At 34.7% G+C, this 24,493-nt stretch overlaps 1 protein-coding gene across 8 annotated transcripts in view; it reads left to right on the top strand.

The window, feature by feature from the left end:
* Window positions 1-24,493, top strand: part of LOC593505 (mitogen-activated protein kinase kinase kinase kinase 5) — a 64,705-nt gene that overhangs the window by 3,052 nt on the left and 37,160 nt on the right. For all 8 annotated transcript variants that reach the window (XM_011672948.2, XM_030999451.1, XM_011672945.2 and 5 more), the window contains exons 2-5: window positions 4,904-4,961; window positions 7,533-7,688; window positions 14,463-14,566; window positions 24,403-24,445. In XM_011672948.2, coding sequence (XP_011671250.2) covers window positions 4,904-4,961; window positions 7,533-7,688; window positions 14,463-14,566; window positions 24,403-24,445 — 361 coding nt within the window. The remainder of the gene's footprint in view (window positions 1-4,903; window positions 4,962-7,532; window positions 7,689-14,462; window positions 14,567-24,402; window positions 24,446-24,493) is intronic.

Genomic DNA, 24,493 nt, shown 5'->3' with positions numbered 1-24,493 from the left:
ATGACCCCAGTCTACCGTGTACTATTATGGGTTGTCCTTCTTTCTGAGGATTTAACGCTCATAATGTGAAAGTCTCTGTACAAATTCAGTGTAAAATGCTTCAAGAAAATCATTTTGGGATCCTTTTTTCGCATCGCCAACGCACGGATTGGAAATATGAAACGTCTGCAATAGTGATGTAGTCAAACGTTTAACCGTCCGGTATCCGACCGCCCATGGCGGATTCCGTTTTCAATTGGACGGTTTCGTTTTCCCGTTTAAAAAAAAAAAAAAAAAATTAATTTTTTTTATTATTTATTTATTTATTTTTTAATAATTTTTTTTAATTTTTTTTAAAGTTTCGATTTATATATGCCCCTCCACCTGGTACTATGCCTGGCAATGTCTACCAGCTCAGTAATCTGTGCATTGACTCACCACTCCGAAACTAGAACAACACTCCAATTTGTCTGTCATCTTTTAGTCTTCGGACTTGTTGACAAGTAATGAATAAAACCTTATTTGAATCTTGGTTTGAAAGTAATCTTTGTAATAGATCTCAATATGTAGTTTATAATAATAATTCATCCAACTTTTACACACGGTGTACCACAAGGTTCTATCTTAGGTCCTCTAATGTTTTTAATTTACATTAATGATCTTACACATTCTTCTAAATGTTCTTTTAAATGAATATCCTTCCCGCGTGGGTTTTTTTCAGTCGGTCAAAAAAACAACTAAAAAAAAACAATTTTTTTAAAAAAATTTTATAATTTTTTTTTAAAAAATCGTTTAACCGAAAACCGTCCAGTTTTGACTGGCGGTTAAACGGAATTGGAGATATCCGTGATGTTACAGCACTAGTCTGCAAAAATGCAGACAAACCTTGTTATCGGATCAACACCCCCTACTGAGGTTCGTCTTCATAAACGCGGAGAGACGCGTCCGCATTTTTGCAGACGTTTTCATATTTCCAAGCCGTGCGTTGGCGATGCGAAATCCATAATAGTAGACAGAGAACTGAGGTTATTTTCTTTTGCGGAATCCCGCAAGTTGTCTGCGTTTTCAAGGATATCTTTGTTTATTCGGACAATCCTCATTCTCGGAACTGAAGCCTATTAAACTGACGCTCGAAATCGGTGTTGAGACAATTTAAATGTAATTTTCACCAACACCACAACGGTTTGCTTCCCATTTAAAAATATTTCACAAATTATACAAAATCAGTCAAATTAACTGTTTTACAATTAATTTTTTTATAGCAATTTGCTTACCTTCCCCATGTTGCTGATGATTAAACACAGCCAACATATGATTTACACTAAAAAAACGCTGACCTCTTACTCTTATTCTTACAAGAATTCAAGATGTTTGTTCTGCCTGAAATGCAAATACACACGGTGTACACAGAAAAAGCTGTTCCTGTGTTGCAAAGTTGATACTTTTTTAACGATAATGACGATTAGTTTAATATATTGAGGCACACGTTCATGTATGGATTTTAATGAATAACAAATTTCAGCGTTTGTGATGTCATTCTTCCGTTTGAAATATAAGATCACTAATTCTATGCGAAATCTCAAATTGGTACCGGTAGTCTGGTTAATAAGTTGATTGTGACGTAGGACGTGGATAACTCTCCTACTGTACAAAATGCCGTGCACAAAAGTTTCACTAATTTTTGTTTTTCTTGTAACTTCCTTCTCCCTTGGGGCATTACTCAAAATACATTATAGATAATATTATTATAGGTCCTCTAAAAAGAATAGACCCTCAAGGCTAAAAATTTTGAAAAATTAAAAATTTAGTCATTTTATGATTTATATGTTGGAACAGACAGGAAAGTAGTCCGACATGGCATCACCGCTTCGGCCAATTTGAAGTACCCATACCTACATGTACATGTATACCAGTAGTGATTACAACTTTCTTAAATTTAGCCAGATTTAATAGAAACTTTGATCACATTGCTTCTCTGTTTTTTCTGCTTTTGTTTAGAGTAGTTGTCTACATGTATTTGGGTTGGTTAGACAGGTCTGTGTATGTTAGTGAATTACCCAATACTGATAGTTACATGTAGATACATTTAGGCTTGTTTTAATGAATAAGAATCCAAAAAACATGTACACCCTGTACATGTTATTTCTTTCTATTCTGTGCCCACTCTACATGTATATTTGTGTACTTGTAAGCTTAGCTGTAGCTGATTTGTTAAATAATACATGTACATGTATGTGATCTAGGGCTGCGATGAGTAATCAAATGCTCGAGTACCCGCACTGTTGACAACTGCTCGAGTACGATTTCTCGTACTCAAATATTCTGCCGCAAAAAAAACAAAAAAAAACGGTCAGCTGGCACTGTCCAGGCCGACGCTTACCCATGCCAGGGAGAGCGCCGACCGCTGGCATGGCACGTACCGTCGGTAAAAATGTTTCCAAGCTCAATTACAGTCAAACTCACTATTCAGAAACTGGGACCAAATGTCCTGATTTCTGTTTGGACTCGGAGGAAAATGGATTATTCTGCCACCTTTGGTTTTTAAAACAGCATTGTTTACTGTTATTATTATTATTAAATCGGCGCCTTCAACTGCAACTCGAAGTAAAATTGCATGAGCTTTCGGGGACTGACCTGGGAAACTGCTCCCGTGGTATGGTGGTGGCCCAAAAAAAAAAAAAAAAAAAATTATAAAAATTAATTTTTTTTTTTTTTTTTTTTTTTAAAACAAACATGGCGTCCGAATATTCGAGTATTCGCTTGTAAGCCTGGGAGTGTACTCTGTTGCACTAATGTGATCATTAAAAAGAATGTTTCAATGGATTTTAATAAAAATATAATATACTGTAGGCATTTCTATAGACGCCCAGCTTGCAGATCTATTTGAATCACTACGTGCATGCTGTAGTTTGTACATGATATACAGGCCTGATAAAAACCCGATTTAAATCGGTTTCCGATTTAAAAAAAAAATTTCCTGATTTTTTTCTTCTCCTGATTTAAAAAAAAAAAAAGTTATTAATTTTTTTTTTTTTTTTTACCAGATTTTTTTTCTTCTTCCCTCTTTTATCCTGATTTTACAGATTTCCCCGTTATTTTCTCTTTATTATCCTATTTTGCCCTATTTTTTCCCAAATTTTCTTACTCGAAAGGGGGGAATGTTGTTAGATGCCATTTTTTCCCCGCGAATCCTCATTTTTTTACTCAAGGGGGGCGTGGTTGAGGGGAAAACAAAAAACCTATTTTTTTTTTAGTGCTCACTATCACCCCTGGATATAAGACTACATCAGGACAGACAGACAGGAATATACTGGCACAAACCTTGGGAGGGAAAGCACATGGCCGGCCCTACATGGGAGTGGGAGATTATATAGAGAGAGAAAGAGGAAACTTTTGATTTCCCTCTTAGCTGGTTCAGCCCCATTCCGGATTCATAATCACCTGTCAAAAGAGGTCACTTTCTAATAGCAGGGCCTCCTACATTAAAGTTGCTTTCTGATTGAGGTTACATGTACATGCGCATGGTTATTAATTAACAGAATATGATCCAAGTCTTAAATTATGTTTACGGTATCAACTATGAAATGGTTAATTAATGAGACATTTTGCTCAATGATAGTTCTAAGCCACATACCGTCAGCTGATCGTCAATGAAACGGATTTAAGTCTTCGTCAACTCTGTCTGTTGCTACAGTAGGCAGCCAGCCAGTGAAAACGAATTTGTTTAATCAATTATGGAAATGTAAGCATTACTTTAAACAACAGAGCTTTGTTATTCCAGGATCATTTTTGCTGATTGAGTTGTCATATGAAAGGGCAGAAAATAAACTTTCTAGAAATGTAATTTTCTCTTTGAAATTCAGATACTGCCCGTACCCTCTCTTCAAATTGTTTTTAATCACTCATGCGTGAAATATGCATTGTACAAGTTACATCAAATGAAGGCGGAGGATCAAAGCTTGATAAATATGTGTCATTTATTTATTATACTGTAATTGTGATTAAGTTATGGTAAAACATTAAAAACATCATTAATTCTCGGTTTCCTTATTTCTGGGATGCACTGTATAATACACAGAGATAGAAGCCCAGGCTCATTTGATTACTGTTCTAAACTTCTAATAAATGTTTATTTTTAATAGGATTAATAAACAATTTCCTAATTTTCCACAATAAATAAATTAAAATACTATAATAAATATACATTTATTTCATTATTTAAATCGTAAAATTTGTCTGATATTGTTACAATTAATTTATTGAAATATATATATATACAGATTGGGTTTGTGCCAAATTTGTTTTGATCAGCGCCTAGTACGCATGTGTATTCGTGTTTATAGCTCGCATCCTTGCTATCGTGATATTGCACAGGTCAGGATTTGGGATTTAAATGGCGTTGGTTAAGTATTGTGCATGTATTTTGAGGCTGGTTTTACGCATCAACTTGTCAATCTGTAATCTTATGAATTTATGATGACTATAATGTTTGGCAAAACTTGATTTATTGGCTTCATAAACAAAGTGAAACCTAGTCATTGTTCCAATGCATGCCCGAGTCCTATGCCTGACAGTCTCCGTTTTTGTTTCTAATTATGTTAATTATTTGTAAATATTTCTAATTATGTTTTTTATTATGTAAATTATTTTGTAAATATTGTGATTTCTTTTGATTTTTCAATAAAGCACAAATTAAAAAAAAGAAATAAGAAAAAAAAGTCTGTTTTAACGAAACCATCAAATTAAAACAGATAGTGCCATGGATGGTCGAATACCAGACGGTTAAACATTTTACCAATTTTAAAAGTAATAGTTTCTTTAATTATATAATTTGTTGTTTAAATCAATACAATACAGCTTGGACCTACATGTATAATGTCAAATCTGTTTACATTTCAAAATGTATGTATTTTTTAATTTTTAGGCTCGGATGACCGCAGCTGGAACTCTCTCTGCCATCAAGGTTATAAAGATAGAGCCAGGTAAGAACACACATTCATAAGGCATATATTCACAAACTTTTGATACTAATACATCAAGTATATTATATTGTATACAGCTGCACATGTATGCTTTAAGTTTAACCATGTATCACTGTGTAATTTGGATTAATAGAATAATTTTTGTTGAGGCATCAGAAAGTTATTCGATTTAATGCATGTGATTTGATTTAGGATGGTCTAGTACTACAGCTTCATTGAGATTATAAATTAGATGATGAAATGCTAGATTCTAATAAATGTCTAAAATATTAGCCATTCTGTACTCTGTGGGTATACTGCCTTTAACAGCAAATCTGCAGGAATTGACGTTGGATTTGTATCGCTGCTATCAAATAAGGCTCTTATTCCAAATTTCCTGTTGTTAATTCAGACTGAACATTGGGACTTGGATACAAATTTAGAATTCCTTGAGGCATCCTTGTGAAAGCAATATTGCTAATTTCCAACAGGAACTACAATGAAATTATGATCCCTATGAAACTGCAGTTATTGACAGCCTCTTAGCCAATGCGAAGTGAAATTTCTGTCCTGTTTTAAACGTGTTTGCTCGTGTTTAGGTCGTGAGGTCTATTTTTGTAGGAGTCATTCCAGATATGAACAGGAAAAAACACTTCCATTAGGAAAATTGCATCCAGACAGTTGTTAAACTATGCTTGTCTCACTAGCAGAGTTGACCTTTCCCTTTTCATGTAGGTCATTGTCTCATTGCTGGATACAAATTTGTCTCTAATGTCCACTTGTAAAGTACATGTAGATCAAGATCAAAATTTATGAAATAGGTCAAATTCACAGGGCAAAAGTTTCATGTGCAAAAGGCAGTATAGTCTACAGTATGTCTCTTATATTTTGTATGAAGCGCTAACCACCAAAGTCTCTTTACCAATATGTTTAGTTATAAAAATTCCTATTTTCTGCCCCAATAATCTTTTTTCCCTGTTTGGATTACAATTCATTCTAAATTAATTTTGGATGTTTTTAGGGATATATATTGTAGGGATAAACTAAAGGGGATAGTGAATTTTTTGTACAGGTATAGTAATGGAATGTTACTGTATTAGTGCATCCTCAAACCGGGCATAATCAGATAAAGTGATTAGTTTTTCTCAACATCATACATTGCATACTGCATGGATAAGTTGATGGGGTCTAATTAATATTAGTTCTCTTTGTCCAGAACAGGACAATATGCCTTGTCCATTTATTCCTTTAGCTACACAATCTTCCATTATAGCCTGATCAAAGCAAAGGTAATGTGATGATCATGAGGCAGGCAGGCAGGCTGGCTAGTTTCTTCCTCCCTGCCTGCACGCATGAGCATTCCTTGGATGTTTGCAGAGATTTACAGCAATCAGCCATGGGAGTGAGGAGGTAGAGAGAGATGGAGGAAGAAGGAAATAAGTATGTCAGACCGGGTAGCTCGACTGTACTGGCTTAGCACTCTGCACAAGCTTGTCTGCTAGCTGCACCCAAATCCATTTCATTACATGTACATATTACATGGCCAATTCAATGTTACACCACCTATTTTTGTCTGTGTACAGTACAGTGACAGTCCCTTTATCACAGAGCATTATGGTCTGCCCCTAGACACAGCCTGGCTGTAAAGCCTGGATGCGTGCATGAGTGTATGCATTGAGGGATGGATACTGGGGTGAAAGTACACATGAAGATCATTTTGGCAAATTAGATTGTTCACGGGGAAGGACAGGGAGGTATTTGTGGAATGAAAACTGACGTAGTTATATTGGCAGAGATAATATTTTAAAATACAGAGAATGAGGTATGACACTGTTATCATGCAGACATTGTGTATACACCTACAAACATAACATTATTGTGTTTTGTTTAGTGAACAAAGAATCATGTTTATGGACATATCAGGTAGCTTACATAGTGTTAAATAATATTGATCAAATAGAGAATTCATTTAAAAGACTGTTCCAATGTAAACAATGGAAGATAATAAGAACTGTTGAAAATAAATCTGTTAAAGCAGTACAGCTGTAGTTATGATGTTAATGATTAAATATGATTTTTAGTTCTACATGTAAGTCAAAGAATGACCACTACAGGGCAAGTTTGAACCATTGATGACAAAAGTATTGACAAAAATCATTTATCTATCAATGGATGTTTAAAAAAAGAAGTCACTCTACAGTATGTACATGTACATTTATCAGATATCCACATGCTGGTATTTGTGAATAAAAATACTTTCTTACAAATCAATATAAAGTACTTGTTAAGGTTGTTGAAAATGTTTAATTGTTGTTTCTGTTTGGCATGTCTCTTATTTAAAGGCCCACTGCACTACTTGTAGCTACTTGCGCCCTCTATATAACAACCAATGCCTAATCAGTGACCATTGGTCCCCCATGATCCTCTTTTTCTTATGTTAACTGAGAGCTGAGTTGATGAGATAACCACCTTTCCAGTGACCTTGTAGAGCGCTCTAATCCCTCCTGTAAAGCTTAAACAACTCTTTCTATGCACACTCAAAGAATTCTTAGCAGCCTTCTTCCATGACTTATTTGATCTCCTTTATTTCAGGTGATGATTTTACTATCATCCAACAAGAGATCTTAATGATGAAGGACTGTCGCCATGCAAACATCGTAGGATACTTTGGGAGTTACCTTAGAAGAGAGAAACTATGGATTGCTATGGAATACTGTGGAGGTGGATCACTCCAGGACATCTATCACAGTAAGTACACTACAAAAATAATTGTTTTATGGAAAATGGAAATGCGGGCATGGTCACACTAGCAGAAATGCTTGTTAAATTGATTCTTGGCATTTTTATTCTCGAAATTTTGCTAGTGTCACCTCAAAAATTCCTAAAATCCTTCAAGTGAAATTTTCCTTAAATGTTCCCATAAAAAAACAAAGTTGAGCTAACAATTATTTGTAAACTGCCTCATATTCGTAATTACAGGAACATTCCAGGAATCAAATTGAATTTTGAATATTTGTCAGGGTATCCACTAACCCTGTAAGATAGGGCTTTGATCGGATAGGAAGATCGGAGCGATATCCTCGCACCTGTGATCGGTATCGGCAAAAATAATCGGCAAAAAAAATCATTAGATTTTTTTTTTTTTTTTTTTTTTTAGGCCAAAAACTAAGTTTTTTGGCTATCAAATGCTTCAAAAAAAATCATAGCTGGGATTATTTTGTCATTTGGAGTTGTTGTAGACCATGTTTGTTGATATTTAGCGCCTTTTCATGACTTTGAAATTAATAATATTGGTCTATGAGAAGATGCAAAACATGCGGGCCGCCATCTTGGTTTATAACGCATAATCCAAGATGGCGGCCCGCATGTTTTGCCTCTTCTCTTAGACCAATATTATTAATTTCAAAGTCATGAAAAGGCACTAAATATCAACAAACATGGTCTACAACAATTCCAAATCACAAAATAATCCCGGCTATGAATTTTTTTTAAAGCATTTGATAGCCAAAAACTTGAAAATTTTCGGTCTAAAAAAAAAAAAAAAATTCTGCCGATTTTTTTTCCCATCATTTTTATTGATCGGCGATCGGAAATTATTATCCGATCACACCTGATCGGCTCAAGATCGGCCCCTGATCCGATGATCGGTTACAGGCCTAGTCAAGGCCCTCGCGTACACATGTTCTAGAAATAAAAAAAACCCAGAATATTCTGAATTATTTGTAAGAGGTGGCAGATATGGTATTGTGTGCACATAGCTTAGCGCAGCGGCCTAGTCTGTGTGTGTGTTGACCTCAAATCAAACTTTCATTGACGGGTGTATAAATTTCATTTTGAGACAGGGAATTTATTTTACTCAAATATAAAGTAAAAGACTTGCAGAAATATGAGTACTGCAATTTTTGTGAAAATAAGAAAATGCAATATTGTTTTAATTTAAGGAAAATAATTACAGCTTTAAAAAATCCAAACACCTAGGATCATTCTCATTTTGTTTTCTTTGTAACATTGGATAACAAATTTCACAAATTCCAACATAGACAGATAGAATAACATTGATAATTTAGATTTTTTAGTGCAAGGGTAAATATGACAATGACCCGGAATATAATACCGTGATAAAAATTCATCAAATTACTTGAAATACTTGTGAACTTTAAAAAAAAAAATCCAAAAAAAAATCCAAAAAAAAAAAAATCAAATTTTTACTCTTTTTTTTTTTGGGGGGGTGGGGGGGGAGGGTTAAATTTTCCCTCGGGTCGCGCCACGCGTTGTTAATTTCTTGGCGAGAGGCCTGGGCTTAGTATCCACACCTTAATATGCAAATAAATTAACATAATTAATAAAACATAACATAACGTACAATAATATTTCTTTCATTGATTATACTATAGTTATTAGATTGAATAGTGCTGGGGCTTTCCCTTTTTGTATTCTACATGTATAAGTGAGAGTGCGTGCAAGAAGTTGGTGTAATTAAATATTGACAATAAGGAAGTTCAGTTATAAAATATATGCAAAGTGAAATGTAATCTTTGCTGATGTCCAAAGGGTAACTTTTTAAAACAAAACACATCCGAGGTTTATTTGCTGCAGATAATTTTTTGTTAGACAGAGAGTAAATAAAGAGTTCAAGGTATTGTAGCAGGTTGATAATAAACCTTTAATTTGATAAATGATAACATGATTATGGGTGGTGATGGAAATAAATGTACAATGTAGATAACCTATATATTCAATTAGTTTTGAGATGAAAAGGATTTAAAAAAAAATTATCTGCGGGTATTCATCCACACTAATTTGTTTAAAATAACTAACCTTTATACATTGTACATGTACTGTACAGTATGTATCTTCTGTACATGTACATGCATGTGGTTTACTGTATTGTAGAGGATGCTATTGTGCATTGAACTCCAGTCTGCTATTCCCAAACTTTCTTTGATATGAAACCCTAAGGGACATTAATGAAAGGATGGTTAGCTGGATGAAATCTGCCCAAGAGAGGAGATGAGGAAGACAGTTAGCAATAAACAGACGTGCCCTCAGGTCATAGGTCATATTACATTATGATGGAGAGAGAGAGAGGGAGAGAAAGAGCCAGTTCTGAAATATTTCCATTCATTTTGGAACCCTCTTGTATATTGGTGGGCATGTACTGTACATTGTACAAGTATGTGATACCTGTATGGTTGATCATCAAATTAAATTTATGCTAGCATAATCTAAAGGAAAATATTCAGGAACTTTTAATCTGTTCATTGTTTTGTTAGACAGTTCATATGACAGGATAAACAAAGTGGAAATATCTAGGTTTTAACTTTTAATTTGTATAAGAAGCATATGAATCCAAGTTTGAGGAAAAAGAAATAGAAGAAGAGGAGAGGCAAATAGAGCTGAGAGGACCATGGCATTTTCGGTCTATTCTAATCTGCATTTGCAGGGGACACTCATTTTCCCATGGACACCATTTCAACTGAGTTTGAACTTGGCAAATTGGCTTAGATCATAGCACAGTAGAATCATATTTGGCATACAACAACATCCACAGTGAACAGTGTACTATCTGTTAGAGAGCCAGAAAGACATTTGATTTTTTGATACATACATTGTATACATATAGCTCTCAGCAGGTAAAGATGTCAGTCAATGTGGTCCACAATGTGATCCTTTTCTTCTACCCTGCTGAGGTGTATTATGGTTGTATATTGTTCCACAATCAACCGTGTCATGAGACTATAGATGAATCTACGTGTACATACTTCCTGTTCCTACACATATTTATTACCACCACAGTCACTATATGCTGTTGGGACAATGCGGACAGTGCAGTGCAAACAATTGTACCATTATTTTTCAATTCAAAGTTGGGTGTATGGTAGTGTGCTACTAAGCACAAATATTTGACTAATTTTGTATTTCCATCATAGTTTAAAAACACAAGTTGCATTAGAAGGGCTGACCCCATGTCACAACAGAGGTTCACTACAGAGAGTGACATACCATAATACAGACAAGTATACCTAAAGAAGAAAATATTATAGTCTCAAAACTCTGAGAGTAGGCAAAACATTATGATAAAGGATTTCTATAACTCGTACTAAAACATATTTGTGTGCTCTACAGACATGTCTTTACAAGTTGACTAATGAAACAATCATGTATGGTAGATAACTTAATAACATGTACATACACAGACAACAGATGCAAGTATGCATGTATAGTACTAACTATGCCTTCCATCGAGACAAACAGACAGACAGACAAACAAGATGCTTTGCATCATGCGTTAAGTCCATCAAGGCTAATAGAAGGCGGCTACAACAGCTGAATCCAAACTGGAAATGTCATTTAATGTCTGCTGCTCTGCGCTGAACCAGGACAATTCTAATTAATTTATATGAACAAGTGACAATTGTATACAAGGGTGGGTGAAGCCATTTTGAGTCTTGGCTTTAAAAAAAAAAGATTCAAACTTTTGTTTGCACAAAACGATTTTTTAAAAACTTCTTATTCATTCATAAGATCTGAAAAGAAAAGTGGGCAGACTTTGCATGGGGAAATTAAATTACAAGTGAATACATAGTGTTTGCCAATAGCATGAGCCACATCGCTTCAAGTTTATCTCTAGATTCTCACCAAACGTGTTGACTATTACAGAATTTATTATGAGCTTCGTAGCTCTTTTCATCACATGAACAATGTTATAGGTAGCAGAGATGACTCATAGACAAGGAACGCATCCGAACCTCTGGCTGTCATATCTTCTGGAGACTGCCACCTAGAGCTACTGAGCACTGCAAACTAGACTTTTAATTCAGACTTCAAGCTATCATGTCTACTTCTACTAGTGCTAGTATTCTCTTCCTTTAGGAAGCTAGTCTTATAGTTCAAACTCTCAACTATCATGTCTGCTGTAGCAGCAGGAATTCTCCATCTTAGCAAGCTAGTCCTCTCATTTAGACCTCAATTTATCATGTTCCCTCCCTTTTCACTTTTTTAGAGGTATATTTTGTGGCCAGTTATTTGTAAACATTCAATGATACAGGCAGTGACGCAGTAAAAAAATATCACAATATCCAGTTGCATTCCAATTCTCATACGTAGGCCCATATGTTCAATTTGCATGCCGTCTCACTTTTGATTGATTGATTACAAATTATACAAACTTCAGATGCATTTCAATTTACTTTGAAATATGTTAATTAACTTAATTCATGTTCACATATGCACTACATGTACATGTACATGTATGTATGCATTTTGAAGGGAAAAAATTAGAAAATACATACATGTATTACAAAAATGTACATGTACTGTACATGTACTGACATCCACTGTACTGTGTGTACATCCTCTCGTAACCATACATGTAAATGTTTTTCTGTTCAAAGTCCATTATTTGTTATGCGAATTGCATGCACTCTTGATATATGTACAGTTAACTACATAAATATATCATGGCTCAAACATTCCACAATCTACAGGTAATACATTGATACTCCATAAACTGTTTTTGTTTAAATTTCTTTAAAAGAAAGAAACAAAATCATTGCCTCAAACTTTGTCCTAGTAGTTTTCAACTTCTTATCAGGATCTATTTATATATACATGTAAGTTGTACGTCATGCATGAAGTAAACACTTCAGCTATTTGAAGAAAAAAAGGACACATTAAGTCATTATGTTGAGTTATATTCTTTTCCATGAAGTTGAAAGAACAGGATATAACCATATTTAAATGTATGCACCTGTAAAAATAGTGATTGAGCCTTGTATGCTCTAGAGACTATTACTACGTACCCTGTATGTACCAAACTTCAACCTTAGACCATCTGACATGTAATCATAACTTTAGTCTAAACATATCCATGTTAGGGCCTAGATGTACAGATCTTTGATGGAATAAGTACTAGAGCAAATGACAAATTATCAAAATAGCTGCATTATATAAAGCTTTTGTTTGAAAGTGAGAGAAAAAAAACCCTCACACGAGCTTATAACCCAAGTTGATTTGATTGAGAAGAATAACAGCAGTGTTTTATCTATTTTTGAAAACATTACACATGGACACAGGAAGGAAATTAACAAAAACCAACTGACACAGAAACCTTTCAACAAAGTTCAGGTGTACAGATAACCAAAAAATGTGACAATTTTTTAAAGGGAATGTTACAACTGCATGATCTAAGTCTGGTTACAATAAGCCTACAGTACATGTATATGTTTGAGTTATGCTACATGTCGCTTGTCATTAGTTTGATGTCAAAACGATGGTGTTCTGGTCACACACTCTTTAACAGTGTAGATGATGTTTTTATTCTTCAGTTCATGTTAAAAAAAGTTCTTGTGATTTCAAGTAAATTACCCCATAACATGCAAGAACACAAAACTGTACTTCAATGCTGTTCGTTCGGAATCATGTACATGTAGTCAAATTGCTCCTTCTTGTTTGCCTAGCGATAAAAAGGGCCCCTCTTCTCACCCATTTAGGCCAGGAAAACACAGTAGAATCAAACATGGTACCTCAGCACAAAGTCTCTCTGAAGCTGCTACGAGTGTATGTTATTGATCCTGCATCTTATGTTACCACTTCAATGTTATTAGAATTACCATATTGCAATTCCGATCAGATTAGTTTCTATCTTCCTCCGTCCATGACATATTCACTGGGGCATTCATAGACCTGTCCACCATTCAGATCTCAAGCTCTCGGCAGCCTACAACATGATATAGGCTAGTTTTCATTAGCGACAGTTATTAAAATAGCCCTCTATTACTGTAAGTGTGGGGGGGGGGGGGGGGAATTAGCCCAATCACAACTACATTGTAGCTTAAATTCACAATAAAGATTCAAATAGGGGCAATGTCACCATTGTGCTTGGATTATTAGCCCTTGAAACCTGTTATCCTAAGCAAACTAGGGCCCGTTTGTGAAATAATCTGCCAATGTTAGCTGGCTTATTTTCTGGTAGAGGCACATTCGGACTATGGTACATGTATATGCTTGAGCTGATTTATCTTATCGGTCTCAAGTTTGACTTTGTTTGGGCTAGTGGAAACACACCACTTGTGAGGCCTGAGACACTAGGTTTTCATAGAGTTCGTTGTTGAAGAAATTGATACATAAGTGTAACCGAAGTAAGATGTTTGTGTGAATCCAGCACTTGGATGAATTGATCAAAGTACAGATGTGTCTCAAAGCACAACATGCGCAGAGAGGCCATACATTCTTGTATCGTTTAGAAATAATTAACTGTTTTCTAGTTTACACATTTTGCACTTACAATCTTCTAGCCTACTATCTTCATTGTAAATCAAAAGAAAATGAATATTAATGTAATTGCATATTAAGATTATCTTTAAACGTTTGCGAGCACGATATTTTTTGAAGATGTAATTCTTGCTACTTTCTTTATAAAATATCAAAAGATCCTTAATTATACATGTAAACGTTATAATATATTATTTTAGTAGTGATCCACAATTTTCAACAATTTGTTTTCTACTCTTCTATTATTAGTGACTGGACATTTGGCAGAATTGCAGATTGCTTATGTGTGCCAGCAGACACTGACTGGATTAGCTTACATGCATACACTTGGAAAGATGCACAGAGATATCAAGGTGAGTGATGTAATAGATATCATCTTCTTGCCTCATGCTAAACATACTGGACTCACAGTTCTGTTATGAGAGGAACTTTGTATTTTCTGTTCCATTAAAAACAAAAATAAGATTGTAATGGAGACGATATTGTTTCCTTGCTTTGCTTCAATTGATCCGTGTTTGGTACAAGGTCCAATATGTGAATAATGACTCTTCTTGTCTGAAAAAGTGATGAAATTAACATATCAGTAATATTTGAACAATATTTTATACTATGCAAGTTTGCCAATATTTCAATGTTACATCACAGATGTCTTTTAGCCTGTATCCAGGTTTCATCATGTATAGTCGAGACAGACCCTGTATTTCTTTTAAGAAATGAATGGCCAATGATGCACTGCGACATTTACATGTATGTAGGACGTGACAGTTGACATGCTCAAATTTCTTCTTGCATGCAATATTTCATGTGTCCAATTTTTGCACTGCGACATTTACAACATGGGCACTGTGACATCTGCTATGTGCTAAGTACACAAGGGGACAGATTCCAGTGGCAGATAAAGCCTGCTTAATTACACGCCAGAGCATAATTAGTGCTGGATTGAATTGTCCTGGCCTATGAGCAGTGCATTTCAAGTTATAAGTACAGTTCATGTGGAAAACATGGGAAATGCTTGCATGATCAACCTCAAAATTAAGTTATGTCATTGGATCTGTTTTGTATTGTAAGAATATGTTTGTGTAATGTACTGTATGTAGCTGAATATTAAACTCGTAAGAAAATATAGACACTGTAATTATTATGTACATGTACATGTACATTGAGAATGTCCAACACTGTTCTTCGAAAGATTTGAAAACTTTTCATTTATCAGCGTTATGATCATAATGTGATTTTGAATATAAAAGATCAGATTAGATGAGGGGGGGGGGGGGGGGGGGAGGGGGGAGCTGGAGCCTACAAAGCTCCAACGCAGAACCATACATGTACCCTCTTTGTATAGCCTATCTGTTTATATTTCACAGCTTTGATACAAACATGGGTGTGACAATAGTTATCATATTTTTGGGTATACACTGCATTAAATGTTATTATCTGATACAGTGTTCAGTACACAGGTACATGCACATGTTACGATTGCAATAATTGGACTGTCCATCTATAGATAAGTAGGTCAATTGACGCCAGTACAGTAGATCATTGAGCATGAGTCATTACATGAAGGTTAACGTGCATGTGTCTCCATCAGGCAGATTTAGATGCAGTATGAACGCCTGTCTGAAAAATATAGACTTTATTTTTATGCCTCCGCCACCGAAGGTGGTGCCGGAGGCATCATGTTTTCGGGTTGTCCGTCCGTACGTCCGTACGTCCGTACGTCCGTCCGTACGTCCGTACGTCCGTCCGTACGTCCGTACGTCCGTCCGTACGTCTGTACGTCCGTCCCGTTTGACCGTTATCACAATATCTCAAGAACCATTTAAGATTTAAACTTAAGACTCGGGAATAGTATTTATCACCATAGGAAGACGATCTGATTAGATTTTGGAGTACGTAGGTCAAAGGTCACAGGTCACAGAGGTCAACTTATGAAATTCCTTGTATTGAGTTTGTTAGCGCGATATCTCAAGAACCATTTGAGATTTAAACTTCAAACTTAAGGATAGTATGTATCACCATAGGAAGACGATCTGATTAGATTTTGGAGCACGTATGTCAAAGGTCAAGGGTCACAGAGGTCAACTTATGAAATTCCATACATTGAGATTGTTATCATGATATCTCAAGAACCACTGGAGATTTAAACTTCAAACTTAGTGATAGTGTGTATCACTATAGGAAAACAATCTGATTACATTTTGGAGCACGTAGGTCAAAGGTCAAGGGTCATAGAGGTCAACTTATGAAATTCCATACATTGAGATTGTTATCATGATATCTCAAGAACCACTGGAGATGTAAAAACTTCAAACTTAAGGATAGTATGTATCACCATAGGAAGACGATCTGATTAGATTTTGGAGCACGTAGGTCAAAGGTCAAGGGTCACAGAGGTCAACTTATGAAATTCCATACATTGAGATTGTTATCATAATATCTCAAGAACCACTGGAGATTTAAAATTCAAACTTAATGAAAGTGTGTATCACCATAGGAAGACAATCTGATTAGATTTTGGAGCACGTAGGTCAAAGGTCAAGGGTCACAGAGGTCAACTTATGAAATTCCATACATTGAGATTGTTATCATGATATCTCAAGAACCACTGGAGAATTTTCACTTCAAACTTCATGATAGTATGTATCACCATATCATAATATCTCAAGAACCACTGGAGATTTAAACTTCAAACTTAATGATAGTGTGTATCACCATAGGAAGACAATCTGATTAGATTTTGGAGCACGTAGGTCAAAGGTCAAGGGTCACAGAGGTCAACTTATGAAATTCCATACATTGAGATTGTTATCATGATATCTCAAGAACCACTGGAGATTTAAACTCCAAACTTGTTTAAATTGCTCTATGGCGGAGGCATCATTTTCGACTGCGCGCAGTCAAAATTCCATCTAGTTTGTATCTTAATTCAGATATGTGCAGATTCTCTCAGCCACAGTTAGTTCTTTTTTTTTTAGTAGTTTTCGTTTTTTTCTCTTCAATTTTTGCAATCTCCATACCTGTATACAGTTATACACATGTACCTTTTTAAAATGTATTTTACTATTAAAGATTATAATCAAATATTCAATAGAGAATACCAACTGTATCAGTCCTGCCATGCAACAAGACTTTCATACTACTTCCCTGTGACATTGGTAATTGTGGTTTCTGTTGGCAGATTGAAATGCATTTCCCTGATAATAAAAACAAAAGTACAATTTTATCTGTAGGTTCATTTACATTGCAGAAAAACCCATTTGAAAACCATCATTTTTTTAAACTATCATTTACACTACTGGTAAAACCCATTAAAAACCAGTTGGGTATTGATAATTCTGTGTGTGTGTGTGTGCATGTGCCAATTGTCATTGCTCTGCATGCGTTGGCATGGAAGCGAGGAGAATCACGTGACCAAAACCCACAATAATACACTGGTGTTTTGAGGGGAGCATTTACACTGCAAAAAAAAGATTTTAAAAACTACTCTCCAGAAGTGGGTTTTTTTCCTCTACATGTACATGTAGACTGAATTTATTGTTATTGATGTTATGCCCATTAGGCGCTGTGGAATTGCGATGGACAAATGCTCATTCTTTTTTTGTTCTGATTTAATAATACAGATGCAGTAGACACACATTCAAGAACCTTGATATGTCAAAATGTAAAAACCTTATTTAAATGTTAAAACATAAAATGAAAATAGCATTTAAATAAATTTAATGATGAATTTAGTTATCCCAAAGATGTTAATCCTGCCTCAACTTATCAGTTTGTACATGTGCATGTACGTTTTAGTTGGAAAAAAGTTTTACTTTTTGGGTTTCCTTTTTTCCTCCAACACTTAGTACAACTGTTCATACTGATCCAACCTTCGTTCAGTTCCTTCATCATTAGGGGGAGAGGGGAAGAAAATGAGCACTTGTCTGTTCCTCCCACACATGAATTAAATTACATAATTTGCTGCCCCTTTCTCCCAACTGCCGTGTCTGCCACTTCCTTTCTCCTTCAGCTGACCCTTCTCTGCCCCTCCCCTCTCTTCCCTCACTTTCAATCGTATTTCCTACACCCACTCATTACTTCAGACACTTCCATGCAGCAAGCTTGCTTTCTAAGAGAAATTTGGTTTTTTGTATAAAAATTGGTAAAAAGGAAACTCTAAAGATGAATATTATTTCAATTTTTTTTTTAAAATTAAATAAAAAATGTTTATCTACCGGTATACACAGATAAAAGTGTTTCATTCATTGTGTGGTAAACATACATGTAGCTCAGTGAACAATTTGAACAACTTTTGCACCAATTCAAGTATGGTGTAATTTGTATTTGACACTCAAAATTCCTGTATAATTTTGACATATTTACTGTAATTTAATTCTTATGCACATTCTTGTCTTCATTGATGTCAAAAGAAGTAATGAATTCATCCAATTTTGTTTAAAGGTATTTTCAAGATCAGAACTTTCTTGTCTTGTCTTGTTCCCCCTTCCTCTCCAGCATTTATGACTTGTAAATCTTACCTGATTCTCTCTTTAAAAATTGATGATATGAAGCAATAATTGTTGATGGCAGTCAATTTTTTGGATCATTTTTTGTGCATACAGGTAACTTATGAAATTTTGTTTAAAAAAGAGAGATATAAATAAATTTGCAATGTATAAAGCTGGATCTGAACAATTCACATTTAATACAAATTTGTCCTTTTGCTGCATATACTGTACATGTACATGTACATGGTATCGGTAACCAAAGAGGAAGTGGTTTTGATGTGACATTGAACAAGACTGATCAAATAGTAATTAGACATGCATAGACATTTCCATTATACTTGTCAAAAAGCAAATCAGTGCAGGAAATTTCTCAACGATAATTACCTCAAATAAAACTGTTATTGATATGTTGTGTTTATCTTATTATTTTACACTTTTTTGTTGTTTTACATCTAGTTACCATAGAAATGTGAAATGACAGATCTGGAGCCCACTGTACAGTACATGTAATATACATGTACATACACTGTACATGCTACATGTAGGTCATACATGTACATTATGAATGTACAGCCTGTCAAAACTTATTAAAGCATTTTTCAAATCTTATAAGAATAAATGTGCATGTTAAAGCAAGACATTAGTTGCAATTTTTTTTTGCAGTAAATAATACATACATGTAAATTGTACATGTAATATATATGTTGTATACTTTGATTTTTATATTGCGAAATAACTTGAATTGAATGTAATTGATTTTAAATAGTCATAGAATTTTCCAAGTATTGCACAAAGTAAAAAGTAACAGTCGGGAAGCAATTTGACCAGTACAATGGATATCGTGCAGCCTTAGGATGGGAGTGTAAGTTAAGACATTGTAATCTGACTATGTAACGAGTAGTAGTTCTCATTCTAGGAATATTTCATGCAGTGTTCTCTGCATGCAAGGTGTACATGTACCTGAGCGAGTAGGTAGTAGAGTTACATACTGGTTATGAAGGAATTTGTTTGAAGTTGGCAGGGAGTGACTAAGGATGACATCAACCTCCGTACAGTTCAAGGGTACAATTTTTCTTCTTTTAGAATGGCCAGTCAGGCATTTTCAAAAGTGTAAGGGGGTAGCGGGTATGGCAGTTTGTTCCAAACACACCACCAGGGGAAATACATGTAGAACCTGAAATATTGAGAATAAAGGCCCCCTTTTATGGAAGATGGAGAGAGGTAGGAAACTTCCTCATCAAGAAACATACATTCCTCCTACATGTACATGTACATTACCTCAATGGGAAGTCCCTTGCAGTGTTACCGATCATGGTACATGTACTTACAACATTATTTTGGCCTTGTTGGTTGCTTGGGGACATCAAAAAATATATAGATTCTGAGGGGCAGAATCACCCTAAGCCCTATTTTGTCTATTTCTTCATTGATATACAATAAGCATTCATCATACTATCATGGTGTATGATGACTTTTAAATTATTTACTTGAATTTATTGCATTATTTGATGCTTATACTTTTTCAATGCCATCTTCCATCCTCTCAAAGTCGTTGTCATGGGCAGTCTCCATTGAACTGTCATCTAATGTTATTACTCTGTCTGACTCAGACACAGTCATGCAAAGAGCTTACATAATAGATGGCTTGCATTGAGCTCTATGATGCACACCAATAGGTCATCAAGACACAGACAAATTGATTTCTCTCTAAACGAAGTGATGTCATTCAGTAGCAGTAATAGAATTTAGAGACTGAAATAACCTGTACTGGAAATGATTTATGGATATGACATTCAAAAAAGATTTAATTAAGATATTTATTGAAAGGAAGTAATAGTAATTTTTTATGAAATTATATGGAGTATAATTGAAAACAAATGGAATTGCTTATTAGTATACATTGTAATTAATAACACAACATCTTTATGTACAGTATAGGCATATAATGGGCATGTGAAGTTGTGTCACAGTATGTAATTTATTTTTTAGATGGTATATTTAATTTTGTTACTTGAATAATCCTAAATCATATTCTATTCAGTTCCGTTGATCGCAGATATCTCCGTTTTCTTGCTGAAAAAAGATTTAATTTTTTGATAAACCTTCTAAGCAAATGTTATGGATATGTTCAACGTTACAAGTCTGAGTACTAGGGGTCATTCGCAGTGACCTGAATAACCTGCTCAGAGAGGGTGAGAAACTGAAATCTAATTAAAATGTTGTTGGATCTTGCCAAAATAGACTTACACTTGGCACAAATATCACATATTTATACACCTGCAATGTACAGACAGTGATATAATAGGGAAGAATTTTCATTGTAATTGAACCTTGGCAATTTTTTTTGCCCTCTTTTCTATTGTAAAGCACTATTACATTAATGTTCACATGGGTAGGCTCCATGTTCTACTGTTATTTGTTCAGATCAAAATCTTGCAACTATCACACATGATCATATATGAACACTGTACATGTATCTAATGAATATGAAAGATTCCTTTTTCTTTCAGTTCCCTCGTACAATTTGTAAAATGCCTTTATAAAATACATGTAGTCATTTCTAAAACTCTCTACTCCAAGCATCACGTAATGTGCATGTACATGTACATGTACCCATGTCATAGATTAAAATGAATTCAGAATAGGTCATTGCCATAATTATGTAAAATTATGTAAATGCTTAGTGGTGAAAATGCCAATAGGTGAACTTTTTTTGGATGTTTCTTTAACCCTCAATTTTTTTTTGGAGCTTGTAGGTGCAAGTTGATACTCCTGTTTAGTGTTATGATTATAGAGAATAGGAAGGAAAGAGAGAATATTCTGAACCACAAAGGAACTGATTATTATTTAAATTGTTATTTTTTTTCTGATACTTTATCATCATGTTCATTATTTTACTTTTCTCATTTCCCCAAATGTACCCGTTTACATGGTGACAAATGCATTGTCATCCTCCTTTTTTTGTAATTTTTTTTTTGTACCTCACTTCATTGATTTTTTCATATTTATTATTCTTATTTTATTTTATTTCATTTCTATTTTTTTAAAATATCGTATATTGTATATATTTATTTATTTATTTATTTATTATTATTATTATTATTATTATTATTATTATTATTATTATTATTATTTTATTTATTTATTTTTTTTTTTGGGGGGGGGCCGGGAGGGGGTGGGGAGGTTCAAGCTCTTCACTTTCTTTCCCCTCTCATAGATTAATGGTTCTCTGAAACCTTGAACATATTTTGACCATGTTAATGATGCTGTCATAAAGACATCTCCTACATGGCAGCAACTAATTAATCAATTTCTTAGATGAGAATATCACAAAATAAAGCATCACATAATCTGACTAGAGTCACCTCGTTTATGTATTAGATGCCAGGCTTGCCAGTGCTGATTAGGTAATACACTTTTACAAAATTAGGACTTATTATCATTTCATACATACATGGAATTTACAAATTTTATCATTAATATGATTTTTTTTTTGAGACCCCAAGGCTCAAAGACAAACAATGGTTGATTATGATAACTTCATGAAGCATATTTAGCTGCAGCACTTATTATAATTATTCGGTCTTATTCACATATTTCACCTTTCTTGCTAAAGCTCGGATGTAACTTTAAAACTAATTTTGAGTGCTTGCCAGAGAACATAATGTGCATTCCTAACATGTGTCAAAGTCAAAGCCAAGGCCTCAGTGACCTGTGTGTGTGTTGGGTGTGATATAAAGATCACATGAACGAGGCAAAACAAAATGTGCATCCTGCTGTTTATGGGCCATTTGAGGTACATTGGAAGTACCATGAAGATTCAATTCAGGTACCGTACATGTAATAGGCAAACCTAAACAAAGATAAAGCTGACTAAAGTAAAGGTAGCCTATGTTGTACGTTGTACTGTATGTGCATGCATACAAGTATGTACATGCATGCATATACATGTAGCCCTATAAAAAAACAAATTTTGTAGTACCGTTTGCGACTGACCAAAACATTTTGAAATCTTTGGTCGGCTTTAAAAAAACAATATTTAAGCATTCAAAACTGAGAAAAATCAGCTCAAAGACGGAGAGAACTTCGGTGTAGCCCCATCACTGAGGGAGTTTTTGCCCTTCCTTAGAAAGTGTGTTAACATTTTTGTCTAGAATTATCTCTTCTCCCTCCCAGCAAAACTCCCCATTGAAAAGCTACCCCAAATGCCTCCTAAACAACTATCTGTATGCTGGGGACAACTGTCTTGGGGGAGGGGGATGATCATTTTACAAGAGTGTAAAGTTCAGACGGGGAGGGGTAATCGATTGCAGGTGATTATTGTGGGATGAATAGACCATAGTTGTCTGAGATTCCTTAGTTCTCAGAGTCATTAGTAACATTCATTTTTTTTCTTTGTGCATTTTGTTAGTCCTGACATTTTCATTTTCATTCTTTTTTTGAACATATAAAATATTGTATTGTCTGCAGTTCATAACTAATTGCTGTACCCTTACAGACAATATACATGTACCGTAAATCTCTGTGTATAAGGCGCACCCTTGACTTTTAATTTTTGCCGACGGAAAAAAAGTGCGCCTTATACACAGAAATTTACGGTACATGAACAGCGGGGGGGGGGGGGGGGGGGGGGGGGATTTTGTACTCACAAAATATTAAGTTTTGAATTTTCATTTACGGTATTATTTTCTACTATTCAAATGTTTATATCAGTAAAAGAAAATTGTCGCTTTACTTGAGGGCATGAACCGTCTTAGAGGTTTTTCCAAGAATTGATAAATCCTGACTTTGTGGCTGCACGCACACAAGCAAGCAGAACATACCCTGGGCCTGACTGTCTCCATGGACACGACCTTCGTAAAGCACTTGAAATGTCTGATATATGAAGCCTGGAGGACAAAGTCTTTTGTCACATTTTTTCTAGTAAATGTTTTTAGTGCATTTTGCAACTTGATACTTGAAGTGGAAAAATGTTGACATGATTTGTTTTCCCACTGGTATTGTATAGTTTATGTAAATGTCTGTTTATGTAAACTGTAATCTTATTTTATGTGACTCAATTGACAATATTGGTGACAGACGAAAAAATATGTACATGAACATGTATTCAACAAATGAATGTCCCTGTCAATTCATATGTGGATAATTCAAAATCATCTCCTGTCTTAGACATTCTAGCCTTTAATCCTGCTACCCCTTTTCCCTTTCTCAAAATATTTTTATTTTTTTATTCCTCTGTTGAGTCTGTTATACATTGCCTGTGAAAGAAATCAGTTCATGATGGAGTTCACATGATAATTTATGACGGATATTTGAAGACGACTGAAGGCATGTCACAGGCACAGATCCTTTATCCCCTATTGGGCAGAAAATGTAATCTTTGGAGATTTGCAGGAAATCTGATATTCATATTCATATACATGTACATGTCAAGAGAGGGAGGAAAAATACATTCATGCTACCATATTCTTCGTCACTTGGTAGTAGAGACCAGTGAAATTAATGCTTTGTCTTTGATAGTTGAATCAATTGCTCATATTTCCATGTTGTTCTTTTCTATTAAAGTGTTAATTTCTCAACAATATTCTTTTGAAATTATTAAATATATATCTTTTTAAACAATAGTGAAATTCATTTATGTTTTGGAGAATTGCAGTTATTTTAATGTGTAAATTAATATTAATTAATCTTTCATCCAACAGGGTGCCAACATTCTACTGACTGATGATGGAGATGTCAAACTTGGTAAGAAAACATTCTCTTTCATTTAAATACATTTTTTAGTGCATGTCA

The sequence above is a fragment of the Strongylocentrotus purpuratus genome, unplaced genomic scaffold, assembly GCF_000002235.5.
Source record: "Strongylocentrotus purpuratus isolate Spur 01 unplaced genomic scaffold, Spur_5.0 spur5_scaffold_5, whole genome shotgun sequence".
Classification (NCBI taxonomy): Eukaryota; Metazoa; Echinodermata; class Echinoidea; order Camarodonta; family Strongylocentrotidae; genus Strongylocentrotus; species Strongylocentrotus purpuratus.
Note: the sequence above shows the minus strand (reverse complement) of the source record. Positions and strands in the feature narration are given on the sequence as shown.